This window comes from Pleurodeles waltl, chromosome 5 (genome assembly GCF_031143425.1).
Source record: "Pleurodeles waltl isolate 20211129_DDA chromosome 5, aPleWal1.hap1.20221129, whole genome shotgun sequence".
In the NCBI taxonomy this organism is placed as follows: domain Eukaryota; kingdom Metazoa; phylum Chordata; class Amphibia; order Caudata; family Salamandridae; genus Pleurodeles; species Pleurodeles waltl.
Window position 1 is genome coordinate 221,371,446 of NC_090444.1, and position 27,945 is coordinate 221,399,390.

A 27,945-nucleotide genomic window follows, 5' to 3' on the forward strand; every position below is an offset into this window, starting at 1 on the left:
AACTTGTCCCCAAGTCCCTCTTTGCAGTCTTTTTCTATGTGCCTCCTCTTGTCGTTAATGGTGCAGTGCGTAAGGCACTGACTCGACCAGCTCTACTACATCCAGACGCCCTGGGGCAGGTAAAGCTGTGCTGCTGCTGTTTTTAGTGACCTTCATCCTCTAGCACTAAACGATCTACAGGGAAGCCCTGAAAACTGCCTGCAAGGACCCCTTTACAGGAAAAGTACTTTCAAGTCCTTACCACATAAAGGCATGTTTGAGTAAAAGTGCTACTTTCTTGCTAAATTGATACAACTGCAACAGTACTTAACTTTGAAGTTTTTTTGGTATTGAAACATTAAATACAAATATACCTATATTTTTCCAAACATTGTTTTCGATTTTCTTTTTGAGTGTGTATCTCATTCATTGATTCTGTGTGTTCAACAAATGCTTAGCACTACCCTCTGATAAGCCTAAATGCTCCCCCACAAAGCCACAAAAGAGAGCTTTTGGGATTATTACTTGACCTCTGTAAACCAATAAGGGTCACCTGAACTATCTGCATAGAGTGCCCCTACATTCAGTACACTACATAGATAGCCAGCTTCCCTCATTTAATATTTTATTTAGTGAGGTCTGCTCGAAACAACATGTACATTGGAGTACAGGAGATCATTGATTACTCGTTCTCACTCTCTGAACAGCATCCAATGTTTCTTGATATAAGAAAAACTGCTAATCAGCACACACCTGTTAGCACATGTCGGAGGCACCCTTTCTCATGCCACCCAAAGGAATTGTAAGGGACTTACCATTACACAGACAGCATACAGCCTATTATCTCTTACTTTGCCAAGCTACTAGTCCATCTGTGCAGCTGCTTGCATCCTCCGTGGACTGTTAACAGTCCTGTTCTGCCTGCCTACTCTCTATTTCAAGTCATAATCACAGTAACCAGGCGGAAACATCTTATGTCACGCACTCTGATTGTATGATGATGTAGTTGTGTGTTGGTCATGGTTATTGTAGTTCAAATATCACAGGTCGAGACACTGCATGCATGTTCAGGACAATGTGTGTTTATCCTCCATCCCTGGGTGGCATGGCTCATCAGGAGGATTCTGCTCTGTTCTTAAATATGTTTTTTCTATCGATTTGAGCCTCAACATTCCTACTATTGTTCACAAAAACATGGCCACAGAACTGACATAGCTCAGACTCCTATCACTATTATGGTCACCGGACTCCTTGCTGGTTCTCAGGTAAGCATGTTTTATATCACAGGCTGACCCTTCCCCACACAACTCCAAATAAGGGTCTTGGTTACGGGGACAAAATGTTTTTATGGGTATCCGTGGTGGTGTTTATAAACTGTGCCCTGTATCCAACCTTGATTTTATGTCTATCCTTTTTTTCCGGGATCATCCAATTTGTAACTAATGGATGTCATTGTTCACTACTCCTACGTGTTTTTTAGAAGGTATACCCGTCCCTGCTCTTGCCTCAATTGTACAGTTGTTCCATCTTTGTGTCCTGGCCAGCTTTTCTAGCACCAGAAGTAATTCTCAACGTGTCTTAGTCCAATAAACTGTTGCTTTATCTTTGTTATTGTCTTTTTGCACCTTAAGATGCTCCTGTGTTCAGTGATGGGTGTTCTTACTTTGTCTGTAATCATACCTACGTTTTTTAGGCCACAACTGCATATCATGATGTATACTGCATTGTTGAAGTTACAATTACTGTGGTGTTTTAAGACCCACAGGTTCTGGAGTCCCAGACCAACTTCAGTGGGTTTAGTAGTGAGGCAGCAGACATTGCATTGAACACAGGGATAGTGTCCCACTCTTGGTGAATGGTCCCATTGAGTCCATTGATTGGATTGGCGAATTTTGGATTTTGGTCTTATGTGTATCAAAAGGTGCCTGGTGATTTTACCCCTCTTGAATGAAAACATTGGTTCCTCGAGGCAATGTGATCCTGCTCTTAGGCAATTCACCAATAATTCTCCACAAGTTTTGTTACGCTGTTTGAGGTTTTTTTCTGCAGTTCCTATTATTCTTTTGGTAATTAATTTCTTTTAGTTTCTCTTCCATAGTCTTTGCATGTTTCCAGAAGTCTCTCTTTTCTGTACAGTTTCTTCTTAGGTGAAAACATTCACCTACAGCAAGATTTCCCCTTAGGATTCTTGGATGGAATCTTCCAAATCTCAGCACGTTATTTCTATCCATCGTTTTTTTGGTAGACCTCGGTCTTCCGAAATCGCTCAGACTTGTAAATCCAATAAATTAACTTCTTATTTGCTGATAGTAAAAGCAATCAGGTACTGGTTCATGCAGTTGGTCCATTCAGCATAGGCTAAAGCTTCGATGGTACTACCCCACGATATGGCAAAATTATCATCAATGTATCTTTGCCAGCACTTAGGGGGTCATTACAACCCTGGTGGTCGTGAGGTACAGTCGGCGGAGAAGCGGCAGTCTTACCGCCAACAGGCTGTCGGTAAAAATGTTGGAATTATGACCATGGCGGCTACCGCCATGGCCATCCGCCACTTCTCCGATCCACCCGCTGGGCTGGAGACCTGGGTCTCCAGCCCGGCGGTCGTCACAATATCGCCGATGGTATCATGACCCGGCTGACCGCCATGGATTTCATGGGGTTTTGAACCGCCATGAAATCCATGGTGGTAAGCACTATCAGTGCCAGGGAATTCCTTCCCCGGCACTGATAGGGGTCTCCCCCACCCCGAGTCCTTCCCCTACACCCCCTACCACCCCTGCCACCCCCAAAGTTGGCAGGACCACCCTCTCCACCCCTACCCCCAACATTACATTACACATACACACCCGACATGCACGCAGGCACCACCAACACACATACACGCACACACACCAACATACATGCCAACTGCCACACACACAGTCATACGCACACACCCACATTCAGACATACACGCACACATCCATACAGACATACATACAGACAGACACGCACTCATTTCCAAACACACAACACCCCCACAATCATACACACACGCACACCCCCATGTACGCACACAACACACAACACCCCCCCACCCCCCTCCCCTAACGGACGATCAACTTACCTGGTCCGTTGATCCTCCGGGAGGGGATGGGATCCATGGGGGCTGCTCCGCCGCCACCACACCGTCAACAGAACACCGCCACGCCGAATCACAGAACGTGATTCGGTGGGCGGTGTTCTGTTGACGTGGCGGTGGAGCAACCTCCTCTTCCCCGCCACCCGCCAGTATGGCTGCTGGCGGTTCTCCGTCTGGAAAAGGACGGAGGGCTGCCAGCAGTCATAATACGCCGAGCGGAAAACCGCCACCACTGGCGGTCTTCAGCACGGCAGTCCCTTGGCGGTCTTGTGAAAAGACTGCTGAGGTCAAAATGACCCCCATAGTCTTCTCAAAGAGTGGATTGCTGAGGTCCAGGATGGTCGTTGTTTCAAAATAGTGCCTGTATAAGCAAGCCAGGTTTGGAGCAAAAGTGCTTCCAATTGATGTTTCGTGGATTTTCAGAAAGAATTCCTCCTTGAACTCAAAATAGTTTCTGGTTAGTGCTAAATGTGCACAGTCCAATCCATATTTTCTGGGGGTCATGAAATCCCAAAGTTGGTTTGATAATATATGATCCACCACCTTTAGTTTCTCCTTCTGTGGGATGCTTGTGCAAAGAGCTATTTTCAGAGATGAGATGCAGAACTCTTAGAAACGACTTTGTGTGCATTTATGATCAGATGGGCAGCAGTGCATGTCAATGCACAAAAGGAGATGCAGTTTGTGTTAGCAACCTCCAAGGACTGTAATGTGACTGTATTGTGTTCATCAATGTGACCTGCCCCACAGAGCCTCAGACACACTAAACAGCTTAGCAGCAAGTGTAAGCATCCTGAACTTCAACACACCTAAAACTCTTGATGAACTGTCCTTTTTCCTGAACCCTAAACCACAATTAACTAAGCAAAAAACCAGCACTGAGTGGTGCATTTAGAACAGGAAGCCCAGGCAGAAAAAGTCAAGCCAGGTACACATCCTGGCAATATTTAAAATTACAGACAAATGCCGCCTATTACAAAAACAATTACGTAGAACAGACATTCATACAAAATAAATAAAGGACAGGTGGTCACCCTATTTAGAAAACACGTTCAGTGACATGCAAGCATTTTGTTAGCTGTATTGTTCATTACTCGGAGTCCTTGTGTTTTTCAACACGGACCTTACATAATGAGGTTTGTCTCATGATTTAAGTAGTTGGGCAGGAGACATGGACAAGTTATCCTTCATCAGTAAAACCGCAGCATCTGTGCACATGCAGTGCATGGATACCGAGCTCGGCTTCTTGTGTGCTTGTAAATGACAATGACAAGGAGGAGCGTTGGTACACGTACTGCACCAGCAGAAAAGCTACTAGAGAAACCTAGACAACACATGAACAATTGCTTTTATCAAACCACACTAGATTTATGCAACTATGACTGTAAATTTCACTTATAAAGGTAAGCAATCTCACAATATGATGCATTTTCCAACACCTTAAATTCAGTGCTAGGGGTAGATAATAGGGTTCACCCTCAGTTGTCCTTGTGAAATCCAGCAACAATCCTGTGGGTGTTTTGACACAGTTTATAGGTAGTTGTTTATCTTGTTAAAGGAGAAGTGTGTTTCTATTGTGAAAAAACGAAGAAAGCATTTCATTTGTCATGGGGGCGGGGGAGGAGAGAAGTGGTGGTAGTATCTTTCCATATGAAGAATCGACATATAATATAAAAAATACCTGCACAAATGCACATTTCTATATGATTTACTCCGGCAGATTTTCTAGTAGTGGATAATCTATACAAGTACATCTTTCAATTTTTACCCACTCAAGGAAATCTATAAAAGTTGCAGATACTCTCAAGTATTCCTCAGATTCTTTGCGATTCCGATAAAAGTTGGCAATGTATTCTAAACATAGAAGGAAACACGTCAGTAAATTTCTGTCATTTAAGACAGGGAAACTGTATATCAGTCCGTAAATGTGATGCCATACTCTCATTGCACCTCTTCTCTGCACTTCTGTCAGCAGGGAGGAGAATCACAGTCATGTGTTGGCATATAGACTATTTGAGCCCACCAATCAACCTGGCTGCTTACTGCAAAGCGTACACCGTGAGAAGCAAACACACACTGATGAGGAAGCAGATCATGATCTCACAACATTTTAATTGTCAGAGTTCAATAGGAAGTCCTCTCGATGGCACCCCGGCTACACTGAATGAGTTCCCTCAATCCCCCTGCTCTGTTGTAGGATTTTCCTCCATGAAGGTTAGCCACATTCTGATTCCTTGACTCATCAGAAGCATCCACCAGGCACAGAACTCATGTGAGAACATGCACTGTGGCCACAGTAGACCCATTTTCAGGGCCACATTTAATCGGTGGTGAAATGTGCAAGCAGTGGAAGAAGGACAACAACATTGTGCAGTTAGTGGTGCAACCTCATACACCTGTGTTTTGTAGAATACAAGGAGGCAAACTAACAATACCCATCACACACCATCCAAGACTCTACATAAATCACCAAAGTCACCCCAAGCATGAGGTTTAGCCTGGACAAGAAGTGCGGTATTTCAAACTATGTACACTGACCTGAAATCGCCAGGCTGCTGCTGCTAAGCTTAAACATTAATGCAATCTCGTACACAGGTTGTCACTATAGGGCTCTTGTGCCCTCCTTGCACATGTGCCCTGCTTTTATAACTGTATAACAAATACTGAGTTTAGTCCAGTGCATCCCGTTCACAAGCTTCATGGCCAAGCCTAACCCCAAGAACCAATATCAAGGATTACAGCTCTAGCATTTTATCTAATGTTTTTCTCTGTATCCACACAAGCTAAGCTCCGTCTCCAAAATATGATACCCTGGTCTAACAGAGTCAACGCAACCATTCTTTTACTAATACCCTTTCTACTTCAAACTTTCAACCACAAACAGAACTTAAAGCTGCCACCCTACGAAGACCTCTTGCTTAAGACTGAGTGGAAGCAGGCTCTACAGTATTCCTTGTACCACTAACACAAAACTAATGAAATCCTCTCTTTTATGGGCAACCAATACAGGGAATGTATCCTTGCACTAACCTGGTCAAATGTGTGCAGATGGAACATGTACCTGACTGCTGTGTTCTGAATGTGTTGAAACTTAGCAATGTTTTTAGCTCTGGTTCCTAAAATAATGGCAATACAGTTTTCGAGTGTCACTGAATAAGGCATTAAAAGAAGAAATTATTGGGTCGTTACCAGGTAAAATTACTGAGAATGGTGTGGAACGTTTTGATATAGCATGGATGTGCTAATTTAAGCAAACTTTAGAATCGAGAATCCAGAAACTGGTTCGGGAAGATGCCCATCTGGGGATGGCTAGAGGAGGTAATCCAAGACAATGGGAGACTTACAGGTGGAAATGATGTCTGATTTAGTTGGATTTTGTTAGACTTTTCATCCTTGGTGTGGTCTCAATTAACTTTTTGCCTCTGTTTCCCAGGTTGTTGATGTGTGCTGGACTCTGTTTTTGCTGTTTTTGTTACTCTGGGGACTTTACCACTGCTACCCAGTGCTCCTATACAAAATGTGTATGTAATTGGCTTAGCCATGATTGCCATATTTGATTTATTATTTTGTTTGTGGATTCCCTGTCTGGGTCAGTTTGACAGTTGGGCTGGTTGCACCTCACACTAGACAGTGACACAAAGGGAGCTGGGGTGTAGTCTGCATTTCCTGATGAGCCATCTGTGCTAGGAGGGAGGGGAGGTGTGGTCACTCACACCTGAAAGGGCTGTGCCTGCCCCCACACAATGCAGTCTCCAACCCCTGGTGAGTGTCTGGGGCCTGGCCTGGGCAAGGCAGGATTTCACATTAAAGAGTGACTTTGCTTTAAAGTAGGCCTACTTCAAAGGAGAAATTTGGTATAAGAAGGGCACCCAAAACCTCAGACCTTAGAACACTTCTGGAAACCAAGAGGAACCTCTGCCTGGAGAAGAGCTGAAGAGCTGAGGAAGAAGAGCTGCCCGGCCTGTGACAGTGCTTTGTGGAGCTATCCTGCATTTGCTGCTTCTGCCAGAGTAAGAGGGCAAAGACTGGACTTTGTGAAGATCTCCAAGGGCTTGATTTAGAGCTTGCCTCCTGTTGTTTGAATTCTCAGGGACAGCAAAGACTTCTCTATGCCAGCACCTGGAGTCTCTGGAGAGACTCCTACTCTGCTAAGTGGTGCCCATCCAGTTCCTGGGACCCTGAAAGGAGAAGCTGGCAGCCTAAGAGGAAGAAATCCACGCACACAATGCAGTGCAGGGAAAAGATTGATGCAACTCCGGTCTGCGGCTGAAAAATCGATGCGCCGCCGGCCTTGCGGCTGAGAATAGGCGGTCGTCTGCAATGCGACCGAAGAATATACGCACGGAGCTGGAGAAATGACGCACAGCATCTCTGACGGAGGCTGGTGAGATCGCAATCCGTGCTGCGTGGTTTTCGGATCATCGTGCGGCTGGATTTCCAAGGCAAGTACCACTGGGTGTGTAAAAACACCACAAGGCCTGCCCGGACCTGAGAGTGCTGACCGGATCGATGCATCACTCTCCTGCGGAGAGAAGAAATGACGCACCAGACCCGACGAAAGGAGAAACGACGCAAGGTATCGCACGTGAGTGAAATTGACACATCGCAAGCCCTTTTTGACACACACTCGCCCATACGGGGTTATTTTTGATGCACCCAAGGTACATTTTCACGCTAACAGTGTTAGTGTGTGTTTAAAATTACATGAAGACTCTTTTTGCATTTTTATTGATGACTTGACTTGTGTAATGTGGATTTTTGTCGTTTTGGTCTTGTTTTGTTTAGATAAATATTTCCTGTCATTTTGGAGTGTTTTCATTGAGTTACTGTGTCTGTTGGTACAAATACTTTACACCTAGCATTCTGACGTTAAGCCTACTGCTTGTGCCAAGCTACCGAGGGAGTAAGCAGGGGTTAGCTGAGAGTGATTCTCTTTTGCCCTGACTAGAGTGAGGGTCCTTACTTGGACAGGGGGAAACCTGACTGCCAAAAAAAGACCCTATTTCTAACACCTATTGAAACAAAGTTGCTAAATTCCATCCTCTTAAAATGTTGGTGGCTTTTTCTAACACTCAAAAGGTTCAGTTTGGTAGGCTGGAAGTAATTTGACATAAGGCAACATAAGAAATAAGCTCACTTTTGTCACCACCAATGGAAATACTGCTCCCCTATATTCCAAAACTCCTGCAAAAAAATACTCACTCCCAACTCCAGAGCTTTATAAAAAATAATTTATTACTAGATTGTAATCATTTTAGGTTTTAACTTTTCTTGATACTAAGGTAGTAGTGGTGTCAGTTCTAGAGAAGCTTAAACTAGTGATAGAAAAGGCAGTGTTGGGGATCTGATTATATTGGATCTGTCAGCAACATTCAATTTATCAGTCATCAAATTCTTCTTCATAGCTTATTAGATTACATCATTGGTGGCTCAGTAATGATTTGGGTCAGTTCCTTCCTGGCTGATAGTATCCATGTGGTTCAGCTTGACTTATAGTTCACAAGTGCTAGACCTGTCTCACTAGGAGCTTGTCAAGGATCCTCACTTATCCCCCCTCCTGTCCAAACTAAATTTGTCTATTGTTAGACCTGGCATCCTTGGTATTGGTCCCCCTATCTTTTTGCCTTCAGACCTCTGGTTTTTGCTGACTTGAGGCCAATTATAATATCTTGGGGGTAACTGTCCCGGCATCGTTTTTCTGACTGAAAACCTGTCCACCCCTTGGCGGTCCAGCTGCCAGATTTAGATGTTGGTGCCCCCGTAGGTGACAGCTTGCCTGAGTCTTGCCAGCTCTGCCAAGGATTCCCAACCGCATCAATGGCACCCAGAGACAATGTGTGGAATCCTGGGCTTGCGGAGCGAAATAACAGCGACCGTGTTGATTCCGGTAGGCGATGCGTGGAATTTTCTTCCACACGGCAGGCACTGCATTGATTCCTCTCAGGAAGTCGGGCATCCTCGTTCTGAGTCGGCTTCTGTCGGACCAGTAGGGTTGTGCGTTGAAGTTACGGGCGGGTCACTGGAGCTGCGTCGATCTTCTGTCACGAAGTCAGGCTGCGTCGTTCCAGACTCGACGTGCGGTGACATTTTCACCGCAAGCAGGGTGTGTGTCGTTCTTGGCAGGCGGTGCATCAAATTTTCGCCACATGGGGATTCCAGGTGCAGGAGAGAAGTCTTTTTGGTCCTGAGACTTCAGGGAACAGGAGGCAAGCTCTATCCAATCCCTTGGAGAGCACTTCTTCAGCAGAGCAAGAGAGCAGCAAGACAGCAGGGCAACAGCAAGGCAGCAGTCCTCTTCAGAAAGCAGTCAGGTGAGTCCTTTAGGCAGCCAGACAGTTCTTCTTGTCAGGGTGCCGGTTCTGGTTCAGGTTTCTTCTCCAGGAAGTGTCTGAGGTCGTAGGGCAGAGGCCCTGTTTTAATACCCAAATGTGCCTTTGAAGTGGGGGAGACTTCAAAGAGTGGCTTAGAAGTGCACCAGGTCCCCTTTCAGTTCAATCCTGTCTGCCAGGGTCCCAGTAGGGGGTGTGGCAGTCCTTTGTGTGAGAGCAGGCCCTCCACCCTCCCAGCCCAGGAAGACCCATTCAGTGTGTCTGAGTGAATGCACAAGGAGCTGTTAACTAAACCCAGCCAGACGTGGATTGTAAGGCACAGAAAAATTTAAGTGAAGAGAAATGCTCACTTTCTAAAAGTGGCATTTCTAAAATAGTAATATTAAATTCAACTTCACCAGCCAGCAGGATTTTGTATTACCATTTTGGCCATACTAAATATGACCTTCCTACTCCTTTCAGATCAGCAGCTACTACTCAAACAATGTATGAGGGCAGCCCCAATGATAGCCTATGAAGGGAGCAGGCCTTGCAGTAGTGTAAAAACGAAATTAGGAGTTTTAAACTACCAGGACATGTATACTACACAGGTACATGTCCTCCTGTAGTGAATCCTAGTTTGTTTTAGCGGGATAACAGGAGTTAGCTTAGCCGTAGGCTTGTAAACTCGTGCCCCCGTCACCCAGTGACTTTTAACCTACTTAGCTTGCTCTGTTTTAGTCCATTTAATTATTTATTTCCTTTAAAATGGCGGGCTTGTTTATAAAGTTAGACCACTTGTTATGGGTTCTATTATCAGTGTCACTGCGCCAAGGCGTCAAGATCAAGCATGAAAGACAAACATACAGTAGGCATTCACACTTAGGGATTTTCCCTGTCAATACTTTCGAGGGATTGTTGATATTAATTGCCGTCCCAAGCATGCCTGTTATCTATTGTTATGAATAACACTTATGTCAGGGGACCTTGTAAATCTGTATAAATACAACACACTTTTAGACAGATAATCAGAGGGATTCCGACCAGAGGGCATCGCCACCATCGCTGATACCGATGCTACAGTCATCTTGACGCTGACCCTGTCTTCGTGTCCCTGCGGAGTCTGAGATAGAGACCTCATTCCAAGGTAACGAGGGTTGGGGGCTCCTCTCATGGACACGGCTTTGGCAGATTAGGTTTAACGAACCCAACTCTCCTTTTATAGGTAGGAGGTTAGACTTACTCTCCTTAGGGTATTAGGGCCTATTCCATTTTTTACATATACATATATTTCTTTCATATATTGCATAATGGTGGGGGTCTTTATAACAATGACTCTCCTCTTCACAATACTGTTGCTTGGTATATTCATTATCCTAATCATTGCTGTTCATGCAACTTATCGCAAATTGCAGTTATGTTGAATAAAAACTATTATAACTTCACGGCATCTGTGTTATTGCCTTTGTTTGTATGAGACATAATAAATCTGTGAGAAAAGGGTAATTTCCGTTCAACCACGACAACCCTGAGAGAGCTTACTTTGAGTCCATGCGTAAGCCACTGCTACAAATCACCTTTTACTATTATGTTTTGGGTGAGGTACTGCTAGTAAGCCGGTAAGGTTTGGACAACAGTTACAACTAGTTGTAGGAAGGAACTTAGGGGGTGATTCTGAGACTGGCGTGCGGCACAGGCCGCCCGCCAGTCTTCCCCCGACAAAATACCGCTCCGCGGTCGCAAGACCGCTGAGGGTATTTTGAGATTTGCCCTGGGCTGGCGGGCGGCCGCCAAAAGGCCGCCCGCCAGCCCAGGGCAAATCTACCTTCCCACGAGGACGCCGGCTCCGAATGGAGCCGGCGTAGTGGGAAGGTGCGACGGGTGCAGTTGCACCCGTCGCGTATTTCAGTGTCTGCTTTGCAGACACTGAAATACTTTGTGGGGCCCTCTTACGGGGGACCCTGCAGTGCCCATGCCATGGGCACTGCAGGGGCCCCCAGGGGCCCCGCGGCACCCCCTACCGCCATCCTGTTCCTGGCGGGAGACCCGCCAGGAACAGGATGGCGGTAGGGGGTGTCAGAATCCCCATGGCGGCGGAGCGCGCTCCGCCGCCATGGAGGATTCTCCCGAGCAGCGGAAAGTCGGCGGGAGACCGCCGACTTTCCGTTTCTGACCGCGGCTGAACCGCCGCGGTCAGAATGCTCGACGGAGCACCGCCAGCCTGTTGGCGGTGCTCCCGTGGTCGGTGACCCTGGCGGTCACCGACCGCCAGGGTCAGAATGACCCCCTTAGTCACCTACAAACGAAAGTACTGTCATCCTGAGACCAGCAGTCTTGCTCAGAGCAAGAGTCCAAACTACGACACTGCCTTTTACCTTCACTGCACCCTGCTCTAGGGGTTACCTAGGGCACAACTTAGGGGTGACTTATATGTAGAAAAAGGGGAGTTTTAGGCTTGGCAAGTACTTTGAAATGCCAAGTCAAATTGGCAGTGAAACTGCACACACGGGCCTTGCAATGGCAGACCTGAGGCAAGGTTAAGGGGCTACTGAAGTGGGTGGCACAATCAGTGCTGCAGGCCCACTAGTAGCTTTTAATCTACAGGCCCTGGGCACATATAGTGCACTCTACTAGGGACTTATAAGTAAATTAAATAGCCCAATTGGGTGTGATCCAATGTTACCATGTTTAAAGGGAGAGAGCATATGCAATTTAGCACCGGTTAGCAGTAGTAAAGTGCGCAGAGTCTAAAAACCTGCAAAAACGGTATCTCAAAAGTGGAGGGAGGCAGGCAAAAAGTTAGGGGTGACCGCCCTAAGGCTGTCAGGTCTAACAGATATTGTTTATAGATTTCACTGCAAAATTGCCTGTGGAAAAAACTCTTTTTTATAAAAAAAAAGTTTAAAAAACTCTTCTTGGTAGTACCCACAATTCTGGAGCATTAACAAACATTTTTAAAAAATACGATATTGGTATTGTGTTGAAAACTTAATTGATGTCATTTGGTATTTAATATCTTATTGTAGGGACGGTTGTTTCATAAAATAGCATGTAACCTTTCTCTGTGTACCTTTGAGTTTCCCTTGTTTCTTTGTGGCACAACATAAGCATAGCATACATAAGATCTGCTCCACAGCCCTCTCTGCCAGGAACAAAGACAGTAATTGGAATCAGGCTCCATTTCCCTCTACTGTCTAGGCACAATCGACCAGAGGAAACTATATGTGATCACATCAACAGTGGAGAAGTAGAATAGGGGGAAGAGAGAACATGGAAGAGAGAGACTCAGGGTGCCAATGGAGCATCACCTGCGATGTGATCCTAGACAAAACAGGAGAGTGGTGTATAGCTTACAAGCTGATACCTACGGCTGAAACTGCCGACCACAATATCCAAGGCTGTAGCTCAATTAGATAGTATAGGGAATGTAGGAGCTTGCACAGATTCTGTAAGTTGAGGGCTATGAGAGAGAGGCCCTTTTGCAGTTTTATCGATAGAGTCCATGTAAAGGGGGAATATGCTTGCAGTCTGCAGAAGAGGAACCTGTACAGTCAGCCCCCCCCCCCCATGAAATAGAAGCATGTTTAGGAGTAAGATGGGGCAACTCTGTTTGCACCCATCTATGACCTTTAGTCATAGATATCCCTTCACAGAACCACATACCATGCTTCTCCTCACCCAGTGTCCGGGCACCTCCACCAGTTTCCTCTATGCATGGTGGATGGGAGCAGCAGATGTGAGCAGCTCATACCTGCCAAGCTCCTTCTCCTCTGTAGGATTGTCTTCAAGTGTAAAGCTAAGAGGAAATATATTACACTCCTTGCTTGCACATTTTGGTACATTGCCCAATGCTATGTTTTCCAACTCATTAGTCCTTATTCTAGTATATATTTGGCTGCAGCGAAACGTTTGTGGTTGTCAGGGGCAAAGAAGCAAGAGCAAGGAGAACTCAAAAATCAAACTACAAAATCCTCACCAGCATTTTTCACTCACCTCCTTCCAGCTTGTACAAGTAATGGTTTAGGCATGGGGACTATCCTAGAGGCCAATTCATGGTGCTAAGGGGCAGTGGACGGTCATGTACAAAACGGTGGCCATGCAAGCTGAATGCGGTCTTCAAAACAGGGCCAGATCCTATTCCCAACAATACAGTAACCCGTTAGACGATGAAACAATGGAGTGGAGGGTATAGTCAATACATACACAGATAAATAAATACTTTTCAAAGCATGTACTGTTTCTGAGCCAGTACCCAAAGCACAGATGCTTCCAACACAGGTAACTCCACATCAGGTGCAAGTGAAAAACCCTTCTAGTCACACATTATAGAAGATGTCCACTACTTCACAGTGATGCTACACAACTGTGACCTAGTGCATTATGTTGGAAGCTCCCGTCCCCTATTTGCTCCATTTGTTCCTAATATTCCTAGTGAACCATATCCTCATTCTGTGCTTAAATTCCTTTATCCTGTTGCTTTACCTCAGCCAGTCTATCTAGTAGTCTCCAGTGTCTCTTACTGCTCATTCTCAGGATGTTTTCACTGTTCATGTCCAGTACCAAGTATGAAGCAGGCTATTCTCAATCTCAGCTACCATGCTGCATTCTCATTGGTTCTTGTATTAAGATACAGTCCACGTTGCCTCTTCATGGATTCCGCATAAATTGTGTCTTCCTTCCGATCCAGTTGGATTCTCAGTTCCCTTCAAGCTCTAAAGCTACCCCCAGGGGTGACAGTGCTGCACTCTTCAAATGTACTCATTGATTGATAAAAAGTTCTGCACGTATGGTCTGTGGGGCAAGTGTCAAGTGGCTCATACCTTCCTTGAGGACTTGGCATGATCCTTAGTAGCTTTCCTGCTAAGGAGGTCCTGAGGTGTTGAACTTTAGTGTGCAGTAAAGTTTCCCCATTATGTATGCATTTCTAACTCCTTTCTTGAAGATTCCACGTTGGATTCCTGACCTTAACAAAAAAATAGACCCACTAGCCCTGACAACAGTTATGAAGGCTAAATATATAACCTAGAATTAACCACAAAATTGGCTCATACACGAACAATTCAGTCCTTTCTAATTCTCTGAAACAAAATGTGCTCCTGGTTACCTAAAAGGGAATATCTGTCGGCAAATCTCGCTAAACTTACCAGTACTATTTCCATTTCCACATAAAGCCCCAACACTCCTGTACTTGCTAAAAGCTATCAAAATCATTATTTTATCACACCAAAGGTCGTTACCTGTGCAGACTGTCAAAGTGTGCAACAAGCTGACCGATGGCACGCACATGCTGATGACCTCATTTGGAGACCTTTTGGAAGGATACAGCGCTTACTTTTGAAAGACTCAAGTAGTAGAACATGCTGTGGTAGAATTTTAAAATGTGCAAATTTGAATGACATTATATTGAGTATTACCGACGTTTATGATGAATTTTAGTTGTAACCGATGAATTAATAATAGTGCACATCAATCTGTTTTTAAATTTTGTGCAGAAGTGGGTCTAATAGCGTATTTTATTTATGCTACTTTTTCTATTTGGGCATAAATTTAGTACAATAGATGTAGTTTCTGATGATCTGCTCAAACAGCTCCTGCTCATTCCCCCCTCTCAAACATGCCACCCTGAATGTCTTATCTCCTCGTGGTTTCTGCATACTTTGCAGAGTACGAGAACATTGTGATGTAATTAGTTATTTTCCTAGAGCCCATGTACTGTGAATGAAACTTTTCTTTGTATGCTAAAAGTATCGAACTCGGAAGGACATTCCGCTGTAACTTTGGGATGATAGCTTGTTGAAAATGCGTATTGTTTAGTAAAAGAAACATAATGTGTAGTGCATCACCCGACTACAGCAGGACTCGTTGGGGTCTTGCATGTAGAGAGGGATGAGAGGGATTGCATTAGAGTTTGTGACACTTCTGTTTGTAATTGGGTAATTATGTTATATCTCTGATCATACCATGCTGAATTAGCACTTTTTCCTCATTGCTGTGTTAAAATGCGCATAAAAAGCCTTGTTTTTGGAGAGGGTCAGAAGACTTTCTGGTTTCCTCCCGAGACTCTGTCCATTTATTAGAGAGAATGTCAGATGTTCCTCCAGGGACTGTACCCAATTTACGTGAGATTTCATTTTGCTACTAGAGATGAGTTTGCGATACTTTTTCCTTAGCCTTTAGAGGCTTAGACTGATTTATTAATTATTCATTTTACTAATGATTTTTGTATTAATGGCCTATTTGCTCTGATTTCTGACTATATACTCCGTATTCATGGCATTTATACATTGTTTGGTACAGCTTGATTATTGAGATTCTGTGATAAAAACCTTTAACTTTTCTTTGGACTGGAACTCACTGAGTTGTCCTAATTACTTCTGTTTTTGACATTGTTTCATGGGACCTATGGTGAGAAGGGCTGTTCCCGTTTGATCAAGGGTGCCGTATTGGAATACCTGATGTAAGTTTTGACTGTTCTAACCTCGAAGTTCAATAGAATACTGGGGGTTTGCTCCCACAATTCCTCACCTTGAACCCTTTATTCTGCTGGACCATGGAGTCTAGCACCTCATACTGCTGGGCAAGTATGCTTATTGAAAGGCAGTTGAGGTAGGCATATTATTTCTGTCCATAGTATGTGGCTGTGAATCACAGGGTGAATCTGCCAGTTACGGAATTTGCTTCTGCATATTGCACTCTCTTGCATATGGATAGGACCCGAACTGAGACCGCAGCCCCAGTCGATAATCATAATTGTCTAACCTAAGAGACTTGTTCTGATTGGTTGATATCAACTAAACAGAAGTGGCCTTTAGCGGAACAGCTATTCACAATCACCACAGACTGCTTGCACTTCAGAGAACATACAGCCTCTGAATTTACAGATTTAATCATCTTCTATGTTCTGTCCTCCTCAGAATATCTCAACCATTGAGGTTTTTTTTGTGAAACGTGCAAAGTTGCATTATGATATTTATTGAGTACGTTTGGGAAGAAATATAAATGTGTCATGGTTAAAATGTATTTATGATCACCCCATAATATAGAATAAAATAATAATTTTCTATGACTTGAATGTCGAAGTTCAAAGTGTAAAGAAAGCTGTGTAATGGGTGACTATATACGTTTCTTTACACTGATGTGTGATCTAATTTGCCTGTCACAATAAGCATTTCGTGTGTTGTGATAAAAAAAAAAAAGAATTAAAGAATTCTAGCTCAAAGGGATGCTGATTCAGATACTTATCTTTCATGAAGATGATGTAAGAGTAAAATTGTTATTTTGACTTTACTGTAGATAACTTTAAATATGTATTTATCTTAATTTATTTTTCGTGTTTCCCTGTAATGGAGGACTCATGGGTATGACACAGGTGCTCTACAACATCAATGCAGTGTGTCTAAATTCAGAATTGTATGTTTTGCGGGACACATGCAAATGAAGTATGTGATGCGACCTCAGACAAAGTGAGACACTGATTCTCTTTCCTCTAATTAGGTTTTGCAGATATGCCCGAAGGATATGCGAGCGGACATATGTGTCCACCTGAATAGGAAGGTTTTCAAAGAGCATCCTGCATTTCGACTGGCAAGTGATGGATGCCTTCGCGCTCTAGCCATGGAGTTCCAGACTGTCCACTGTGCCCCCGGGGACCTGATCTACCATGCTGGGGAAAGCATAGACACACTGTGTTTTGTGGTTTCTGGATCGTTGGAAGTCATCCAAGATGATGAAGTTGTTGCTATTTTGGGTACGTCATAGGTCTTCTTCTAAGCTTTATTGTCTCTGCTAAGTCCTTTCTTTGGTCGACTCCAGTCACCTGTTCAGCATTTTGTCTTTCTGTCTTCTCCATCTCACTCTTTTACCTTTTTCCAATCCTTCCCATTATAATTTATTTTCACCTATCCTTCCCAGTGCTACTTTCCTATACCTTTTCCTTTCTTCATCCACATTAGCTTTAACAACACACCTTCCACTTTTTTTCCTTCAGCTCAGTTTCTTCCAAACCTTGCATCAGTCAATTTCATCTCTTTCTTGAATTCCTTGAGTCAGTGCTTCATTTATCGGCATTCATTTCACCTATTTTTATTTGTTTTCCTCAGTTGATTAGAAATGCTTTCTCCGCACATGTTCTTACCATTTTTGTATATGTCATAAGTAAGGTGCAATATCGTCTGGAACATGCTTGTGCAAAATGATTCAGACATGTTGGGCAGCCCATGAAGAATAGCAAAAAATCACACTGATTAATTGATCCAAAGCGCTGCTGAAAAGCATTATCTGTAGAGGTTTCCAAAAGGCTAGTAGATTTTGAACGGAGTTAGGCATGAGTGTTTGTCCCCACGGCAACAAATCTGCAAGCCACAATGAATGATTAGAAGGAGATGGCTTATTCAAATACCTTTGAATCATCTGTGTAATTATTACTTTGGAAAGACCATTCCAAAGTTTTGTCATACATGGCTTTCTAAGGTCAGTCAGCAACTTGCAATTTAGAGATTTATTTGACCCAAAACCAAGGAAGGGACCTGAAAATCTGTCTCGTGATCTAGACAATGTGTATTAGTTACTGTCATCTACACCTGATGATTTGTCATGGAAGTGTCCTTGGTGCTCTGGGGCAGCATTACAAAGTACAGTTTGGGAGGGAGGCAACCTTTGGTCACCATCCCAAAGCCTATGTTTGATAGAAGATGCCTTAATCTGTACACGTGTGCTTAAAAAGTAGACTTTGCTGTGATACTGTGTGGCTCAAATGAGGTTAGGGTATAAAGGGTGCGTCTGATGTACTTGAATAGCTTAGTACTGAAGATATCTGAAGAAAATGTGGAACAAGGCAGGATGTGCTCTAGTGGTTAAGGACAGCTTTGGAATATCCTGTGGTAGAACTTAATTTGTGCCACGTTCAAGGTGAGTGCTTGATTCATCAAGAATTAAATAACCTTGACGGTGGAGCAAACTTTGGCCAGTTAGGAGGAGCTGCTTTCCGGGAAGGGGAAAGGTAATGTAAATATAATTGTATAATGCAACTTGTCAAACCTACAGATTGCACCACTAAAATATTATTTATGATCACTACTCAAATAACATTTCAACTCAACCTTTAAAAAATACGCAGCCATATCTTTTTATCTGCAGTAAAGTGTTGCCCCTGTTGCAAGGTGAATGGGTTTGACTGTGTGGAGGCAGGAGAGATATATTCTTAGGTTACATTATGTATGGTTTTGCACAATGTACTGGGCTTTCGCGCGTATGCATTTGCGGGCTATCCTTCAATTGTCTAAACATCTGCAACAGTCCCTCACCTGTAAAAGGTAGGCCTTAAAACTACTTAGTTCATGCTAGTGGGAGTGGGAATAACTTGCATGGGTGGTCCATATTAATCAAAGGTTTTGTTGTCATTTATCTAGTTTCAGAGTCCAGCCAGCTTGAATGGGACTGACGAAGTTGATTTCAGTGCATGCAAAGAGTTAACTTGTAAATGTTTGCTTTGCAAATTTACAGTGCCATTAGCCTACTTGAGTAACAGTCTAGTCTGATAAAACGCATTTAGTACTGAAAAGCGCCAAAACCTTAATTTGACATTCTGTGTTTTGAGGTAACACAACACAAGCAACCTTCTTCAGATTTGGTAAATCATCATCTCTGTAACCATACTAATAATCGGGACAGGCTTCTCTGCTAGTCGCCCAGAACCGAAAGCTGCATAATATTGTGAGAATCCTATAATTATGTCTGTATGACAGAATGCGGGACTGCAATTTTGACCACTTTTAAAAATGATAGAGGAGTCTCTGACGTGTCCACTTATAGATAAGAACATCTTTTAGGCCACAGGGCTGAATATTCACGTATTGTTTAATTCTGTTGTTGTAAATGGCTTCGATGGAAAGCACTTGCCATGAATAACCGTACTGAAATGTGATTATTCACTGCAGTGACTTAACAGTAGTGGTTAGCTACAGTTGTTTCTTCACCCTGGGGAAGTACTTGTTTTCACTTTGTTCTGCTACCTTGCCTAGGTCTCCGGAGACCTGAGTTTAATGGTGGAATTGCAGCTTGTGGTCTCACCTGCCTTCTCCCGCCTCGCCTGGGTCTCCTCAGATGGGAGAACACAGTCGGTGTGGTGCCAGCGCTGACCACCTGCTTACCTGGTAGTGCGGCTCTCTGCAGATCAGTGCGAATAGGGAAATGAAGCTGCACTGTTTAGCAGCTCCCACTGAGCTGCTGTCAGCGTGTTGGTTCTCTCCACTCTGCGAGAGTGGGAATCATGGCTTTGTGCTTATGGCTCAGAGGGGGGTGGGAGTCGGTGGCAGGACGCTAGATAATCATTGTTTTAGTTTGGCTGGGGGTGGGGGATTGATATTATAGAAAGTAGTGTGTATGGGCTATGTATTTCTTTTTTTTCTCATTTAGGGGATGGCAAGGATATCCCGAGGGTGGTGGGAGTGAGTGACAGGACACCATATTTTTTTAACTTTTCTTTTTTTCCACATTTTATATATGGCTCACCCATTACTTCTCTGCCCCTGATTATGTGTTGGAGGCAGAACAGATGATTTTTTGGGGGAGGGGGTGACTGAAACAAAATAATGTAGTGGCTGATTTAGAACTCGGGGACGTGTTACTCTGTCACAACAATGACAGATATCCGTCCGCCGAAATCCAAATCCTATTATATCCTATGGGATTTCGTTTTTGGGGGACGGGATATACCTTATGGTTGCGACGGAGTAACCCGTCTGCCGAGTTCTAAATCTAAGCCCTTAGATGGGTATCATGTGAATAATGGGGATGTTTTTCACTTCAGTGTTCTGAGTGATAGAACCCCCAAATGAGAAATATCCCTGGTGCTCACGGTTAGCCATTTATATTTCTACATATTTGAAATGGCGATTAGATCTTTTGTATTTCTTCTTATAAAGGAAGTACAGTTTATTTCATTGTGTTTTACAGAGGTCAATGTGAATTTGATGATAGATGCAGAAATGCCTCGTCTTCAAATTTTCATGGAACCTTCCTGCCAAAACTAAGGTAGTGGACATTAAAAAATAGACAGGGGTAATCAGTTTCAGTCTGTGGAATGTTGGAGTTTGTGGAAGGGGAAATCCTTAAATCTCAATCTCTTAGAGACGTCATCAAAGAGGTTCCCCCACTGATCATATGGAGGTATCATCACAATGTATTTCAAGGACAATTAAACCAATGTGGTGCCACAATAGAGGATGGTGTCCAAGCCATAAAGATTTTATTAGCATATTAGTCAAAATTACAATCCAAATTGGCAAGCAAAGGTTCTGCAACTATCGTCAGAGCATACATATTAAAATGATCTAGCAGTGGAAATGTGTATAATCACATAAAAGAGGCAAAATATCCAAAATAAGTGTTTCATGAAGGAGTGTTCGTATTATAAATAAAGCATCAAAAGTGGTAAGGGGATTTCTTGATAGAGACTTCTATCAGCAAATTTCTTATCCTTGAATTCTCCCCAAGCATCAGACTGGATCTGACGTCCTACTGAGTACCTGGACCAATCCCAGCACAGGGGCTCCTGTCAACAGGACGATTCCCTGCCGCTATCACCCGCACCTGGAGATCCAAGTTTCTTGACGCAACAACCCACCCCTGAGAGCTTGCTGGTCCAAGCCTCTACCGTCTATTGCATGTTCTATTCCACTCCCTCTGTCAGGGCATCCAAAAGGTTTCTTCAACAGTGGCCCTGAGGCACCCGCTGGCTGAGGCGGGATGGATTTTGGGGGTTGTCGGGCTTCTTTGATGGAAATACCCTTTGAAGGTACCAGTCTCTTTGAAGACAAGTCAGACTCTGCGCTCAAGCATTTCAAGGATTCTCGGGCTATGACCAGGTCCTTGTGCCTAGCAGCGGCCCCTCCCCCCCCAGTCTGCTTTTTGCCCCTTTGGTGGCTACAGAAGGGGTCTCATACTGTGCCGGTCCCCGGACAGCCACCAGCCATGCATGTCTTAAGACAGCTGGGTTAGAGAAGTTTAAAGTGCATGTAAGGCTGGCCATCCCAAGATGGTCGGCCAAAGGGACATGCGCACTTTAAACATAGTGCTCAGCTCCCTGCTGCAACTCAGCAGCAATTGCCCCACCCCGTCCTGACACTCGGTTCCGAACAGGCTTCTGAAAAATACGATGGTAATAAATGAACTTTATTGCTATTTTATTTTTCAGCTGCTCTTGGGCTTTTTCTTCCAGCGGGGCAACGCTCCTCCTCTCTCACGGAGGAGCCTCCCCCCGTGTTTGTGTGTTCTTGCAGGATACTGTGAATTCCCAACAAATGTGTGCATCTGTGCAAAATTTAAGCATAGGACTACAGTTTGAAGAGCTGCATTTTTCAAGGCACCATATTTGATCAAATACCTCTAAGCCATAAATGGTAAATTATTTTATTTTTACATTGTTCTATTGTATGCTGCTGTTCCTTTCAACATGTTTCAATACTGACATATTCCTTGTGACACTTCCATTCTAAATCCAGGCTGTTCAGTCAAGTGTGGCTGGTGGTGTCTCATTTTCTTTAGTCATCATCATGCAATCTTTGTAAAATCCAACTGTCAAGTAAGTGTGCACTCCATTTATATTCCTTCATCTATATGTTCTTGTTAGACTTTTCATCCTTGGCGTGGTCTCCCTTAACTTTTTACCTCTGTTCCCCAGGTTGTTGATGTGTGCTGGACTCTGATTTTACTGTTTTTGTTACTCTGGGCACTTTACCACTGCTAACCAGTGCTAAAGTGCAAGTGCTCCTTTACAAAATGTCTCTGGTGGATTTTTGTCGTTTTGGTCTTGTTTTGTTTAGATAAATATTTCCTATTTTTCTAAACCTGTGTTGTGTCATTTTGTAGTGTTTTCATTAAGTTACTGTGTGTGTTGGTACAAATACTTTACACCTAGCACTCTGAAGTTAAGCCTACTGCTCTGCCAAGCTACCAAGGGGGTAAGCAGGGGTTATCTGAGGGTGATTCTCCTTTACCCTGACTAGAGTGAGGGTCCTTGCTTGAACAGGGGGTAACCTGACTGTCAACCACATACCCCATTTCTAACAGTTCTTGCTTACTATGCTGAGAAGCAAGTGGTAAATTTATAGAGATTTTCTTTTTTACTATATAAGGTACCTCACGCCTCAGCTTCTTTGTCTGCCACCAAGAAACTCTAGAGTGTATATATAATTATCTAGTGGCAGTCGCTACTGGGTTGTTATAGCTAGGACCAGGTTTCCATAGGAAAAACAATATTTTGCTTGTTGGCACAATTGGATAAATCTTCACAAAAATGTCCCAAAAAATGTTCTTCTGCCTCTGCTCCTTCCTGGAAAGTTTTGTGATGATCTGTCAATTAGGGGCAGAGAAAAAGGGGAAGTCCCAAAACACGTCTTCTTCATGCAATTTTCCATAGGAAATTTAGACACAGCTCCAATAAAAACAACTGAACTGTATTGCACCTAATTTGGCAGAAAGCTAATTCTTGGTCCACAAAGTGTGCTATTTGTAATTTGATGTAAATCCGTTAAGTACTTTTTGGAGAAAGAAAGTTCAAAACTTATGTAAATCTCACCCTGTGGAGGATCTCCAGATTTAACAGGTCAAGTAGTGGCAGCCATTTTAGGACTCAGGGACTCAGTCCACTGTCCTGGAATACAGTAAAAAAAAAAAAAAAATATATATATATATATATAGTGACTGGGTAAGAATACCTTGCCGCCTGGGGCCAGAAAGTTTTTTTTATTTTTTTTTATCGGTGCAGCAGAATTTTTTTTTTCCTTTTAATATGAGCCCCCTGGCATGGACCAGGGACTTGGGGTAGCCATGTTATTATCCGCCAAGCCTGATACTGGTAGTTAGAAGAGAGGGCATGTGACCTCCCTCCCTGAGCCTTAATGAGGCTCTGGTGACCACATCCCCCAGGGTGTGTATGATGTTTAGGGGATTGGGGGCTTGTGGTCCCTCTTCCCTAACTCTTAAAGGCCTGGAGACTGCATTCCTCAGGACCAGTGCTGAAATGTAGGGGGGGGGCATCTGGCATCCCTCCCTGAGCTGTAGACCACCCCTGGGAACCCCATCTCCCAATATAGCTGCACTGTCATGGAGACCCCATTACCTGGAACACTGGTGATCCCTGCCTCGGAGAGTGTTGTCAGGGAATAGAAACATTCCCAGACAGGGAACACAGCTTTGCTCCCACTTAAGGAGGAGCAGTGAAAAATGCTGCTCTCACATGGGATGGAGCAAAGTTAAAGAGCCAGCTCCTGCCAGCACCAGTGTCTTTTGGCTGGAGAGCTGGCTGGAGCTAGGGGTCATTAGTGCTTCAATTATGGCCCCTATGAACTGTAGTGGTTGTGGCTGCGCTGAGTGGGTTTTGGGGCACCCACTTAAAAAATAAATTGGCCAGCTCCCACCAGCACTGGTTATGAGTGCTAGCTGGGGAGCCAGCAGGGGATGCGGGGGTGTTGGGGATGCCTCTGCAGCCCCAAATGAATTAAAAAATAAATAGATAGTAAAAAGGGTGTCTATTGGGGCACGCTCAAAATGTAAAAAGAAAGAATAATAATAAATGAGCAACAGGAGCCACTCATTATTCATTGCTCTAGCAAGGAGCACCCCATAATGCCCTGCGTTTCAGTCATATTTCTATGATCCTATTAGTGTCCCTAGAAGGAGCAAGGGCACCGCCAATCAGTTTTTTAATGTTCTGGGGGACTGCAGGGGCCACAGCAGCCCTCACCAACATAAAAAAAAAGAGCTAGCCTCCTGGGTGATTGAATTCATGACCCCAAGAGAGCTTACCTTATTTTTAAGCACTCTGAGCTGTTAATAAGCGTATCAGCTGGAGTGCAGGGCCCCTTGTATTTGGTTCTTTAGCTGTATTTTATAGCATGAGAAATGTTAAAAAAGGACTCAAAGGCACGTTCAATGTCTTTATTTAAAAATGCTTTATTGAAAACTTGCTGTGACAATCACTTTTATTAAACATTGCAACATTTGAATTTATAAAAATGACATTTGATTGTAATTAGTAGAGACGTATTGACACAGCTAATAGATCTGCTCTGTATGTATTGATCTTCTGACTCCTGAAAGAAACCAATAGGCCCCTTGCTTTTTATACTTTAATGTTTTGACCCTTTGACAAGGCCAGTAGGTCAGCCTTACATAAATTGACATGTTCATTACCGAAGACCATGCGTGGTGGGTGGGGGGGGGGGGGTTTGGGTGCAGGGCCTGGCCACAGGCAGGGTCCTACTCTCAACCCCTCTCCATGCATGACAAAAGTCAGAGATCGGAGGCTTTGGTGTCTGTGAGGGATTGGATGCAGGGCCTGGCCAAAGGCCAGGCCCTGCATCCAATCCCTTCACCACACTTGGCAAAAGGCTGTGTGTGGCTGGGTGTCCTCAGGTGGGGTTGGGCGCAGGGCATGGGAACAGGCCAGGCCCTGCGTCCACCTCCATGCTGCGCATGGCAATGGACATTTTACTTTACTTTAAAAAACAAAAAAAAATTACTGAAAAAAACAAAGGGTAAAATGACGTAATAGTTAAGAATCCTAAAAATAATTTACTTTAAATTAAAATAATACCTTAGAAAATCACTGAAAAAATAAAGATTTAAGGGACGTTATAGTTAGGGAAAAATATCAGTTAAAACATAGGCGGTCATTCCGACCCTGGCGGTCATGGACCGCCAGGGCCGGGGACCGCGGGAGCACCGCCAACAGGCTGGCGGTGCTCCCAAGGGCATTCTGACCGCGGCGGTACAGCCGCGGTCAGAAACGGAAAACCGGCGGTGTACCGCCAGTTTTCCGTTGCCCTGGGGAATCCTCCATGGCGGCGCAGCTTGCTGCGCCGCCATGGGGATTCCGACCCCCATACCGCCATCCTGTTCCTGGAGGCTTTGGCCGCCAGGAACATGATGGCGGTATGGGGTGTCGTGGGGCCCCTGGGGGCCCCTGCAGTGCCAATGCCAATGGCATGGGCACTGCAGGGGCCCCCGTAACAGGGCCCCACTGAGAATTTCAGTGTCTGCATAACAGACACTGAAATTCGCGACGGGTGCAACTGCACCCGTCGCACCCTTTCCACTCCGCCGGCTCCATTCGGAGCCGGCATCCTCGTGGAAAGGGGTTTCCCACTGGGCAGGCGGGTGGCCTACTGGCGGTCGCCCGCCCGCCCAGCGGGAAACACAGAATAACCGCGGCGGTCTTCTGACTGCGCAGCGGTATTCTGGCGGCTCCCGCCGGCACCGCGGCCGGCGTGAGTCAGAATGACCCCCATAATGTTTTAAACAAACAAAACCACTGAAATTCATCAGCTATAATTATCCCAAGTAACTTTAACTGGTATTCTAAATTAACTATGTCCTGCCCTCACTATGCACTCCTAATTATGTCCCATATTACACCACTCATAGCATGTTCTATGACCTCATTGCCAACTTCACTGCAACATCTGAAATTGCGTTATTGATGATAACATTGTACATGGCGGGATGCAAGTTGTAGTTATTTTAGGGCACGTGTTATAGTTGAGATAACTATAACTGGTGAATTTCGGTGTTTTTTGTGTAAAAGGGTATATTTTAACTGAAATTTTCACCTAACTGTTACAACCCTTTAACCTTTGTTTTTTTCACTGAATATAAATTTGCTGACCCCATCTGACTGATGCCGAGGTCTGTGAGAGCCCTCATTGGCAAGACATTTGTTTGGGTGTGCAAGGATCCTCGGATCCACTGCGGCGCTCAGCGCGGCCGCCTGTATGCTCCTTGATGTATCCGAAGATCCAGACCCCAATTAAAAAACACATACATTCACTCTCAGACCCACAGACCTACTCACATATTCACTCACCCACTTACACATTTACCCAACCACTCACACATTTACCCAACCACTCACACATCCACTTACACATTGCAGTACAACTTATATTTTAAAAAACAGTGAGATTCACTGAAAACCAAAGGTTGCAGGGACTTTATAGTTAGGCCCTAGTTTCCATAGGAAAAGCGTGTTCTGTTTTTCCAATAACGTAGGTGTCGTTTGACGAATCTTCACAAAAGTTTCAAAACTAGTTTGACACTCACTTCAGCTGCTGTCTTGAAAGTTTTGATGTCATTCATCAAACGGGGGTGGAGGAAAAAAGCGGGGCCAAAATGCATTTTCCCCATGTAATTTCCCATTGGGATTTTAGACATGACTACAGAATAAACTGCTGGATGGAATTACACCAAATTTGGCAGAAAGCTAGTTCTTGGTCTAGAAAGAGCCCTTTTTGTGGTTCGATGTAAATCCGTTCAATAGTTTTGTGGTTATTGAAGGGAAAAAAGAAATGTGTATATCTAGAGACCTAGAACCTCAGCAGATCCATGCACCAAAGCAAGGCCCTGATTGGCGGGCCGTAACTGAATAGAAAAGTTGCAGCCACCATTCTGTTTATTGTCACAATGCGGTGAGAGAAATAAAAATGAAAAATGACATAAGGAGTCAGGATAGAGGTATCCTGACACCATAGGACAGATGAGGGGTCCCTAAAGGACTCCTCATAGGCAAAATGTTGGCTAATTTTTATTTTTTAGGCTGATCTGCTGATCCACCGCCGGTCTCAGCTTAGCCCCCCCAGTGTTAATTTGCAAAGCATCCGGGGATCTGGAGTCCAATGGAAAAAAAATACATCCACTCACACACTCACCCCTCAATCACCAACCCCGCCTGGAGTTACACAGGGGAGTTGGGTGCAGGTCCTGCAGCTATGTGCCTGTCACCCACAGCCAAAGGAGATTGTCTGCACGTGGAGGGTTGGCTGCATGCAGGGCCCCACTGCGTTAAAAAGAAACCATAGAAATTCATTAAAAAAAAACAGAGACTATAAGGACTTTATAGTTGGGTTCAGAATTTACAGTCACAAAACCATAGAAATTGAGCTGTTATAATTAGATTTATTTGAAGTAACTATAACGGGTGCCCTGAAGTAACTATACCTTGCGCCCTCGCCATGCACAGCTAATTACCCCAAATATTACATCATTCATGACATCTTCTATAGCATTATTGATATTATCACTCTAACATTTGCTCCACAATTATTGATGAGAAAACGGTGCATGGTGGGGGCGTGAGTTATAGTTACTCTTCTTCGAGGTACATGAATCTGAACTTAAGAATAGTAAGTCTCTGCTCATTTATGGATATTTAACTTCTTGCTAGATTGGTTATTTTTCCCACAATATTTTTGTATGGAGATATGCCTGTCCTCGATATTCTGACATACAGCCAGCGAATGGGTACTAATTTTAGAGCTTTAAATATATCCTGCTTTCTCACTGAAGGCCAGTATAACTTTCTGAGCGTCCCACAAATGTGTTTGTTTTTGCATAGCCCCATTGGGAGTTCAGTAGAATTTTGAATCGGTTGCAATCAGATGATTTTTTTGTAGGGTGCCCAAGGCAGGAATTCTTACCATTCTTAGAACATTGCGCAACCAACGTGTTGGCCACAGCTACGGGCATATGAAGGTCTAA

At 44.1% G+C, this 27,945-nt stretch overlaps 1 protein-coding gene across 1 annotated transcript in view; it reads left to right on the forward strand.

Annotated features, from left to right (window-relative positions):
- The window catches only part of KCNH1 (potassium voltage-gated channel subfamily H member 1), an 849,123-nt gene that overhangs the window by 692,257 nt on the left and 128,921 nt on the right, over positions 1-27,945 (forward strand). Inside the window, exon 9 of the mRNA XM_069236535.1 lies at positions 16,906-17,158. Within this exon, the coding sequence (XP_069092636.1) occupies positions 16,906-17,158 (253 nt within the window). The remainder of the gene's footprint in view (positions 1-16,905; positions 17,159-27,945) is intronic.